Source organism: Prionailurus bengalensis, chromosome E2 (assembly GCF_016509475.1).
Source record: "Prionailurus bengalensis isolate Pbe53 chromosome E2, Fcat_Pben_1.1_paternal_pri, whole genome shotgun sequence".
NCBI classification, from domain to species: domain Eukaryota; kingdom Metazoa; phylum Chordata; class Mammalia; order Carnivora; family Felidae; genus Prionailurus; species Prionailurus bengalensis.
The window spans coordinates 31,536,663-31,547,858 of NC_057352.1; the positions used below are offsets into that span (position 1 = coordinate 31,536,663).

At 37.6% G+C, this 11,196-nt stretch overlaps 1 protein-coding gene and 1 long non-coding RNA gene across 2 annotated transcripts in view; one reads left to right on the forward strand and one right to left on the reverse strand.

Annotated features, from left to right (window-relative positions):
- The window catches only part of RBL2 (RB transcriptional corepressor like 2), a 56,570-nt gene extending 45,403 nt beyond the window's left edge, over positions 1-11,167 (forward strand). Inside the window, exons 21-22 of the mRNA XM_043599204.1 lie at positions 458-622; positions 9,698-11,167. Coding sequence (XP_043455139.1) covers positions 458-622; positions 9,698-9,868 — 336 coding nt within the window. The 3' untranslated portion in view covers positions 9,869-11,167. The remainder of the gene's footprint in view (positions 1-457; positions 623-9,697) is intronic.
- Positions 6,404-7,485, reverse strand: LOC122494204. Its single transcript, XR_006300120.1, has 2 exons — positions 7,407-7,485; positions 6,404-7,163 (listed from the first exon to the last, which is right to left on the reverse strand). It is a non-coding gene; the product is annotated as an uncharacterized LOC122494204 (long non-coding RNA).
- Positions 11,168-11,196: the final 29 nt, after the last annotated feature.

The following is an 11,196-nucleotide window of genomic DNA, read 5'->3' on the forward strand; positions in this document are numbered from 1 at the left end:
AAATGCTTTAAACAGTGACTGGCACAAAGCCAGCACTTACATGTTATTTGGGTGGTTTTCTTTAGGTGTAATTGTTGCTGCTAATAATTACTGTTTGCCATTCATAAAGCTACTGGCTTATTATATCTCTCTACTCTTTCAGTAAAAATGACCATTTTTAGGGGCATTTCAGTGGCTCAGTTGGTTAAACGTCCAACTTCAGTTCAGGTCATGATCTCTCATTTCGTGAGTTTCAAGCCTGCGTTGGGCTCTGTGCTGAAAGCTCAGAGCCTGCTTCAGATTCTGTCTCCCCCTCCCCCCTCTAACCCTCCCTTGTTTGCTCTCTCTCAAAAAAAAAAAAAAAAAAAATTAAAAAAATTGTTTTAAATAAAAAATGTTTTAAGTTTTTCATAAAAAATACCTGATTAGAAATTTCATTACCTTTCTTAGGAATGCTGACTTTTTCTCCCCCAAACAGATGGATGCTCCTCCTCTCTCTCCATATCCATTTGTCAGGACAGGCTCTCCTCGCCGAATACAGCTATCTCAAAATCATCCTATCTACATTTCACCACATAAAAATGAAACGATGCTTTCTCCTCGAGAAAAGATTTTCTATTACTTCAGCAACAGTCCTTCAAAGGTGAGCCTAACATAAATCTTGGCCTTTACTAACCCCAGAATGCCTAGGATGCTAGAACTGGGGTTGATGGAAAACACTCAGCACTCCCATGAGTGATGGGAGCTACCAGGGAAAAGTCGGTCCCAGCAAAGCAGAAATCAGGGGTTTGGGGGACACGTTAAGGCTGGAAATAGAGTAAAGGATTTAGATTTATCTTCATTCCTTCCTTTTCCTGTTTGTGTATTTACAGTTCACTCTGCTATAGATCTGGAATTGGGGATTTTTACTCCATTTAAAATTCCAAATCTTTGTTAAGAAAACTTGAATTTCTAAACTGATTATTGATTATCTATTTCTGGGACAGGTAGCATCTCTGTCTAAGGGGAGCAGTGGACGTTTTGTTCAGTGTGGTGAGCTAGTCCTGTTAGTGCCGATTTGTGCGGCCGCATCTGCCTCTGTCTGCGATGGGGAGAGAAGCTTGCATCAGACCTTGATGGAAGAAAAGTTAGCAAGGTGCTGACGTGTGGAAGGAAGGGGTATCCAGGAAGCAGGAGAACAGGGAAAGAACACAGTGTCCTTGAGGCACCGGGAATCACGTGTACTGGGTTTAGGAGGACAGTTCATTCCTAAAGGCCCGGATGCAATACTCTTATTCATAAAGATTGCTTAGAAAGAAACACACACAAAAAAGGGCCTCGACTCTTCAAAAAAACATGTCAGTATAATGAAGAGAGAGAGTAGATGGGGGAGGGTAGTGTTCTAGAGTGAAGAGGATTAAAGAGACAGGACACTCAATTTTAGTATATGTGCTGCCGAAGCGAGCACGAGACAGGACACTCAAATGCAGTACATGATCTTTGGATTCTGCACAGAAAAGCACAGTAAAAAGGACATTTTGGGGACAAGTGGGAAAACTTAATGGGGGAGTTGAATGTTAAATTCCTTTGGTATTGATGATAGTACTGGATTATGTAGGAGAGTATGTTTAAAGTAGGCACAGGTGAACTGCCTCGGTGTGAGCAACTTATTTTCAGATAGTTCAACTAAAAAAAAATTATACAGAGAGAACAAATGTGGTAAAGTGTTAATGATTGATGATAGGGTGTTCAATGTATTATTCTTCCAACTTTTCTTTTAAAATAAAAAGTTGGAGGGGGGCGTGTGGGTGGTTCTGGTCATGATCTCACAGTTCATGGGTTTGAGCCCCATGTTGGGTTCTGTACTGGCAGCATGGAGCCTGCTTGGGCTTCTGTCTCCCTCTCTCTCTGCCTTTCCCCCACTCACATTCCCTCTCTCTCTCTTCCTCAAAAATAAATTAAACAAACATTAAAAAAATAAAAATAAGTTAGAGAAAACAAGAAAGATAGCAGCAAAAATCTTAGAAAATGAAAAAACTTTTACTACAGTATTAGCATACCTTGGAATAATCTTATCCCTTGTAGAAAAATCAGTTAACTTTGAATAACAAAGACACACTAATGTTTAGTAGACCAAATATTTAAAAGATAAAGTTTCCTCCAGCCATTGTATAAGTTTGATCTAATTCCAGTGATATTGCCAATGGGATTGTGAATGCTGGAAACATAAATCAGCAAAGCCCTAAAAGCAGTTGAAGGGATACACAGCTCAGACATACTGTGGGTTCAGTTCCAGACCACTACAGTAAAGCCAGTCAGATGAATTTTTTGGTTTCCCAGTGCATATACAAGTTATGTTTATACCACAGTCTATTAAGTGTGCAATAGCATTATATCTTAAAAAAAAATGTTCATACCTTAATTTAAAGATGCAAACCAAAGATTCATTTATCTGAGCAGTGAGTCATAATCACTGATCAAAGATCACCATAATAATGAAAAAGTTTGAAATATTTAGAGATTTACTAAAATTTGGTAGAGACACAAAGTGAGCAAATTCTGTTGGAAAATGGCACTGATACACTTGCTCAACTCAGGGTTGCCACAAAAGACACATTACCTGCAAAGCACAATAAAGCAAAGTATGCCTGTGTTAGATTTTCACCCTCTAACCAAATAAATTCCATTTAGATTAGAATTAACTGAAACAAAATGAGTAGAAGTCAGAATACCCAATTCAAAAGGCCAAAATAACAAACAAATAGCAATTAAATGTAAATGGTCTAGGGGCACCTGGGTGGCTTGGTTGTTAAGCGGTCCACTTCATCTCAGGTCATGATCTCTTGGTTTATGAGTTCAAGCCCCACGTCGGGCTCTGTGCTAACAGCTCAGAGCCTGGAGCCTGCTTTGAATTCTGTGTCTCCCTCTCTCTCTTTTCCTGTTCCCAGCTTGCTCTCTGTCTCTCTCTGCCTCTCTCAAAAATAAACATTAAACAAATTTTTTTTTAATGTAAATGGTCTAAATACACCAATTAAAAGGCAAAAATTTTAAGACTGGACAAAACAAGACCCAGCTATTTACTGCTTATAAGTAACCCATTTTAAATATAAAGTCACAAACAGTTTAAAGTAAAAGGATGATAACTGAGATATCCAATTAACTGACGAATAAAAAAAAATGCATGTCCATACCATACCATGGAATATTACTCCAATAAAAAGGAAGTACCACACAGGCTACAACAGGGATAGACCTTGAAAACATTATGGTAAGTGAAAGCAGACACAGGATAAGTAAATACTATACGATACCATTTCTATGAAATGTCCAGAATGGGCAAATTTATAGAAGCACAGAGTGGATTAGTGATTGCCTAGCTTCGGGAGGGATGGAGGGCTTCTGTCACTGGGCACACATGGAAATGACCACACAATGAACTGCACGATGAAATGTGATAATGACTGCACAACTCTAGGAGCACAGGGAAAGCCATAGATCTGTGTACCTCGAGGGGTTGAACTGTATGGTATGGAAACTATGTCCCAATGAAGTGGTTTTTAAAAAAAGTAAAAGGATAGAAAAAGTTATCTGTACTCTACTGACACTAATTAATGCAGCCACGCCAGCTTTCATGTCATTATCAGCAATAAAGTCATTTCCCAGCACAGGACATAAAATCCTTAAATAGAAAAAAAAGATTTTGCGACGATTGACAGAACAAGTAGACAGAAGTGAACAACCAGACTGGCTGACATTTCTAGAACACTCTAATAGCATCAAGTGCACATGGAACATTTACCAAGAGAGACCACGTTCAGGACCATAAAACAAGTCTCAGTAAATTTTAAAGGATTCAAATAATGTATTTACTCTTACCACAACAGAATTAAATCAGAAATCAGTAACAGAGATACCTGGAAAACCCCCAAATATTTGCAACTAAATTGCATATTTCTATGAGTCACAGAAGAAATTTTAAAAATTACAAAGTATTTTGAAAATGAAAACTTGACTTACCAAAATTTGTGGGATGCAGCAGCAAAAGCAGTATTAAGAGAGGGAAATTTATAGGACTAAAATACTCATATTAGAAAAGAAGAAAGGTCTCAAATTAGTGACCTGTGATTTCACCCCACACAACTAAAAGCAGGAATCAATGAAATAGATGACTTTGTATATTTTAAGACCACTAAAAACTAGGGTTTTTTTGAGAAGATTAAAAAAACTGATCCGTCTGTGCTAATGAGGATAAAAGAAATGATAGATTACTAATATCAGAAATGAGAGCTACCAGTACAGTTCTTACAGATATTGAGAATATAATGAAGGTTAAAAAATAACTTTTTGCCGATAAATGCATGATGCAGATGAAATAGACCAATTCTTTGAAAGACGTAAACTTCCAGAGCACAGTCAACAAGTAGTCTCAATGGCCCTCTATCTATTAAACTGAATTTGTAACATAAAAACTTCTTCTCAAAGGAAACTATAGACCCAGATGACTTCAGTGGTAAATTCTACCAAATATTTAAGGAAGAAATACAGTTGACCTTTGAACAACATGGGGGGTTAGGACATCCTATCCCTGTGCAGTGGAACATCTGTGTATAACTTTTGACTCCCCCAAAATGTACCTACTAATAGTCTACTGTTGACGGGAATCCTTACCAACAACATAAAAACAGCTGATTTACACAGATTTTGTATATATACTACATACTGTATTATAATAAACTAGAGAAAATATTAAAATCGTAAGGAAAAGAAAATGTACTTTATTGAAAAAAAGCCATGTGTACGTGGACCCATTTCAAACCCATGTTCAGAAGTCAATTGTACGCCAGTTCTATACAAACTCTTCTAAAAAGTGAAGATGATAAATCATCTCAGTAGTTGAAGAAAAAACATTTGGCAAAATACAACATTCATTCATGATAAAACCTCTCAGGGAACTTAATCGGATAAAGAATACATACTAAAAAATCTATAGCTACCAATACACTTAGAAGGCATTCAGTCTTCCACTATTTTTTTTAAATTACTTTTTAATTATTTATTTATTTATGTATTTTGAAAGAATGTGGGAGGGGCAGAGAGGGATAGAGAATCCCAAGCAGGCTCTGCACTGTCAGCACGGAGCCTGATGTGGGGCTCAATCCAATGAACCTTGAGATGATGACCTGAGCCGAAACCAAGAGTCAGTTGCTTAACCAACTGAGCCACCCAGGCACCCCAGTTGTCCACTATTAAGATCAGGGACAAGGATATCTACTTTCACTATTCCTATTCAACATTATAACCATATGCAAGGTCATATATGATAAGGCAAGATAAATAAGGCATACAGACTGAAAAGAAAGAGATAAAGCTGTCTTCCATATACAACGTGATTTTCTTCATAGAAAAATCACAAAATCTAAAAAACGTTAGTGGAATTAGTAAGATTAACAAGGTTCTAGGGCTAATATACAAAAATCAAATTTACTTCTGTATACTAGCAACAAGTGAGAAGTAGAAATTTTCTAAAGCACTGTAACATTAAAAACTGCTTTGGGTAAGTCTTGACAAAAGATGTACAAGATTCATATCCTTTAAACTACAGAACAGTGGTTAAAGAAGGATGGAGAAAATGGAGAAATATCATGTTTATGAATTGGATGACATTTTCAAGATATGTTTTCTTTCACTTGATCTATAAATTCAACCCAATTCCTGTCAAAATCCCAGAATTATTTGTGTAAGGTAGCAAACTGGTTCCAAAATGTGTATGAAAATGCAACTAAAATAATTAAAACAATTCTGAAAAATTTGGAAGACTTACATTCTCTGATTTCAAGACTTAACTATAAAGCTGTGGTTACCAAGACAATGTGATATTGGTAAAAGGAGAGACATACAGAGCGACAGAACAGAATAAAACCCAGAAATAGACCATACGTACATGGTGAGTGGATTGTCAACAAGGTGCAATAGTAATTTAGCGGAGGAAGAACAGCCTTTTCAGCAGATGGTGCTAAACAACTGGGTAACCACATACAATAATAATAGTAAACCTACATCCATACTGTGCATCCGGATCCAAAAATGAATCAAAATGGACCACAGACCTAAATGTAAAACTTATGAAACTCCTAGGAGAAACCATAGGAGAACAAAATCTTTGTGAACATGGTATAAACAAAGATTTCTTAGATAACAGCATCAAAAGCACAATCCATAAACGACTGGTAAATTGGACTACATCAAAATTAAAAATATCTGCTCTTTTAAAAGATAGAAAAAAGCCACAAGCTGGGAGAAAATTTTACATACCTCTTATCTGTATCTACAAAACAAAGGATTTTCAAAATTCAGAAGGAAACCAACCAGATTTAAAACTAGGCAAAAGACTTGAACATGCTTTATCCATTAGCCCAAATCTAAAAAATAACATGAATTCTGGCAATGATGTGGAACTGAAACTTTTATGTATTGCTGGTGAGAGTGTGAAACGATACAACATAGCTGTTACACCTAGAAAATAGTTTGGCATTTTCTTATAAACATCCCCTTACCATATAACCAGTAATTTCACTTTTGGGTGTTTACCTAAGGCTCATACAAAAACATGTACATGAATGTTTAGGGCTATTCCTAATTGCCCAAAAGTGGAAAACAACCCCCGTGTCCTCCAGCTGGCTAATGGATAAACAAACCTGTGGTACACCCAATAAGGGGCAACTCCTTTGCCTGCCATAAAGGGGAATAAACTGATTAACTCAGCAATATAAATGAACCTCGGATGCATTAGTGCTTAAGTGAAAAGTCCTAGATTCAGTAGGCCACTTACTATAGGGTTTCACTTCTGTGACGTTCTGGAAAAGGCAAAACTATAGGGACAGGGAACATCATCAGTGTTTGGGGGTAGTTTAGCAGTGTGGGAACTTTTTGGAACAAAGAAACTTATTGTACATACGTTTGTCAAAACATGCAGAAGTGTACGCTTAAGGATGAATTTTACTATATGTAAAGCTTTAAAAAATGACATTTTGTGAAAAAAAATGTTAAGCACTTAGATCAGTGACTGTCCTATCACCACCTGGGAAGTTTAAAAAAAAAAAAATTTTAGCACTGAATTAGTTTCTCCATTAAATAGCAAAATTAGTCTTGGTTAAAGAAACATTTGTCATGATGACTTGATAGACAAGAGCTGAGATCAGAAGTACCTTGGGGCGCCTGGGTGGTGCAGTCGGTTAAGCGTCCGACTTCAGCCAGGTCACGATCTTGCGGTCCGTGAGTTCGAGCCCCGCGTCAGGCTCTGGGCTGATGGCTCAGAGCCTGGAGCCTACTTCTGATTCTGTGTCTCCCTCTCTCTCTGCCCCTCCCCCGTTCATGCTCTGTCTCTCTCTGTCCCAAAAATAAATAAACGTTGAAAAAAAAAAAATTAAAAAAAAAAAAAAAAGAAGTACCTTGAGTCGGGGTGCCTGGGTGGCTCAGTTAAGCATCAGACTTCGGCTCAGGTCACCATCTCATGGTGTGAGTTTGAGCCACACATTGGGCTCCGTGCTGATGGTGTGGAGCTTTGCTTGGGATTCATTATCATTCTCTCTCCACCCTCCCCCTCCCCCCCGGCCCTCCCCCCCCCCCCCCCCCGCCAAAATAAACTAAAAAAAAAAAAAAGAAAAAAGTACCTTGAGTCTAGAACCAACCTGTACTATCCTAACGTTTACACGACCATGAGAAAAGAATTCTAGAATACCACACAAGATAATTAGAATGATTAGGAATCAGTGACACCTGTCAGGGCAGTTTCAGTGGATTGGTACAGCCTGTTGAATATTATTACGTTGCTTACATTTTTAAACAGTTGGGAGGAAATAATACATCAATAGGGGATTAAACTAGGATACAGACATACTGTAAAATACTGTATAGCAGTTAAAGAGATGTGATGCATATATACTGATATGGGAAGATCAAAGACAAAATGTTCACTGAATATTCCAAACAGCACATAAGATATACCATTTCATTTTTTTTTCCCAAAAAACCACGTAATAATTGTATTGAGAGCATTCCTAAAGAGCTGAAGACTATACAGTTCCCTGATCAGTGAATGAAAGATAATAGTAGTTATCCTGGGGATTGGGTGAGGACAAGAAATCTAGGCATATGCTGTATGAATTTTTTGTAATCAGTATTTGTGTTTTAAATATGTACATATTGTATAAAATTGTGATTGTGAGATACTGGGTATCATATATAAATTATATGTAATATATTTAACACTAGTATATAATATAAATGTATGGTATGTATTGTCTTATGTGTATTAAGTTATACAGTTGTACACTGTGTAATATATATCCTATAATGTATTCATTATATACAAATAACATTTATACAATTAACAATTTAAGGAATATTCAGGGAAACGGTAGACTAGAGATTAGGAACATAAGAGGGTAGAAGTCAAAAGAAAGCTTTCTTAAGATGGATAAGATTTGAGAAGGTGAGAAGGTGCACACGCTAATAAAGAACATGTGATTTTAAAGCGTCAGAAAAATTTGTTCAAAATAAAATCTTATGAATGAAATATGTCTAGGATTAGCTTTAAAAAAGTGTGGGGACTGGGAAATGAATGAGGGTATGTAGATCAAGTCAGACTGGCCAGAACTGGTCAAGTGGGTTGATGGCCATGGGAGGATTTCATTACACTCTTCTCCCTACTTTCCTGTTTGAGGTTTCCTGTAACAAACACAGGTGAATAACCAGAGTATATTTTCCATAAGGAAACATGGACAATGAAGTAACACGAGAAAAAAGAATCTGTAACCAAGAAACTACCAGAAAATGACGTGGTAACTGACTTTTGGGCCTTTGGAGAAACAATGCTGAAGGCACTCTATGTCGGTCCAGTCTCTCTGGCATCCTGGTAGGTCCTCTCAATCAGGGTTCCTCATGATCACCACATAGCACAGAAAATAATTTGCCTAACTTTTCTCTATTCTCCCAGGGATGGGAGTACCTTCTAGATCATACTAATAAATTACCTACAATGGATGCCTTAGGGAAGTAAGGCTTACTTGTCCTGTGAAATTCCAGTTGAGAACAGCTGCTAAATGCATAACACTGGACTGAAAAGCATAATACAGTGTAAAATTACACTATTTTTTTAAAAAGGACAATGGAGAAGGGCGCCTGAGTGGTTCAGTTAAGCGACCGACTTCAGCTCAGGTCATGATCTCGCGGTTTCTGAGTTCGAGCCCCGCATCAGGCTCTGTGCTGACAGCTCAGAGCCTGGAGCCTGCTTCCGATTCTGTGTCTCCCTCTCTCTCTCTGCCCCTCACGTTCTGTCTCTGTTGCTTGATAACAAACTTAAAAAAAAAAAAAAGCCTTAGGACAATGGAGATGTAGGGAGTTGACTAAATATGGCATAGCAAGGTGGTGCTCCCTATTGTAAAAAAAAAACAAAACAAAAAACCCCACAAATTTGCAATCTCTTACTTTTGGAAAAGTGTACATCAGAATCACCCCTGGAGCTTGTCCACAATAGAAACACTCTGCCCTCCAACCCAGGTAGTCAGGAGAGTCAGCCAGCTGAGGGGTGAAATCGGAAGGATATACGGCTTAGTTCTTTTCTTTATAAAGAGGTTCATCCTCTTGAAGGTAAGCTCTTCATTCAAAGGTTCTTGGACTGAACACCGAACTATGTTTATTAGCATTTTAAAGTTTTGTTATCTATTTTTCCCCACTCTAGAGACTGAGAGAAATTAACAGTATGATACGGACAGGAGAAACTCCAACCAAAAAGAGAGGGATACTTTTAGAAGATGGAAGTGAATCACCCGCAAAAAGAATTTGCCCAGAAAATCACTCTGCCTTATTACGCCGTCTCCAAGATGTAGCTAATGACCGAGGTTCTCACTGAGGTTAGTCTGTTGTATTGAAATTATCTTTTCACAAACCCTGTCCAGCAGCACCATTTAATGCATGCTTGAGTATGGGGCTCTTTTCCTAATCTTCCAGTATCCTCTTTGGATATTTCTACTCATCCCAGCTGCCTTTTTCCTACCACTCAGTGCTTGCCATCAAGACTGCTTAGAATCCAAGTGTGGATTTTTTTTTAACTCTTCGGCAAAGCTTTTACAAGAGCTGCAGAGAACAGAGCGTGCTCACCTCTGTGTAAGAGGTCTCTGTGGATGTGCTCCAGCAGAGGGACTGTATTTCGGTTCATTCCCACCTGATTCATGGTCAGCTTCTGGCCCTCACGAAAAGCAAAACAAAAACTTAGGTGTTTGTCCCAAAACGCCTGGTAGGAGTGGGAGGTTTTGGCATTCCTGCAACAGAGGGCAAGAGCCCCGATCCGGAGGCCCTAGATTCTTACCCCAGTCTCCTGTTCCCGTGGTGTAACTGTTCCCTCTCCCCTTTAGGTGTGGTGGTGTGGGAAGTGCTGGGTTGTTTGGTGTGCAATGTGTGAGTGAACTTGTATAAGAAGTGGCACTTTAGGGCTGTAAAAAGCATGGTTTTGTAACCCAGATTTTGCTGTATATTTGCGATGGCACTTTCTATAATGTGAACTTTATTAAGTACAAAACTTCCAGGCTAAACATGCAATATCATCTTTGATGCTTTTGTACTTTTTTTAAACTGTTAAAGCCCCAGTAGCTGCCTTTGGGCACGTGTTTTTAATTCTCCAGTGTTTTGTTGTTAATAGGGATCAGTTGGCTAAGTAAAGATTTTAAATCAAGTTGAATTTTAAATCAAGGGAATATGAAAAATTCTGACCTCTTCCTTAAGAGGTAGTTATCCTGAAAGACACGTGTCTATTAAGGTGATAAACTTAAAAGATCTTTGGGTGTGTTCCTGGCAGTTTAAAAAATAGGCTGGAGAATTTAGGTTTTTATTAGTACATAGTACCATTTATAAAAATTAGAAATGTTATTTAACAGCTGTTGAATTATCTCTATATACCTTTATTAATCACTATCGTTCCAGCAGTTTTAAAGTTGAATGAATAATCTTATTAGGGAGAAAATTCAATTGTAAATTGAATCAGTATAAACCAAGTTACTGGGTAACTTCATATTGCTCTGAAAGAAATATGGAACTTACACTGTTCAGTTAGAATAGTGGTCTGCAAAAATATTTATAAAACCTCTTCAAGATACTGCTACTGTAATTTTATATGAAAATAAGTGTATTTTTCAATAAAGCATTTATAAATTAATCTTTGTTTAGTTATATTGAGAAAGGGGT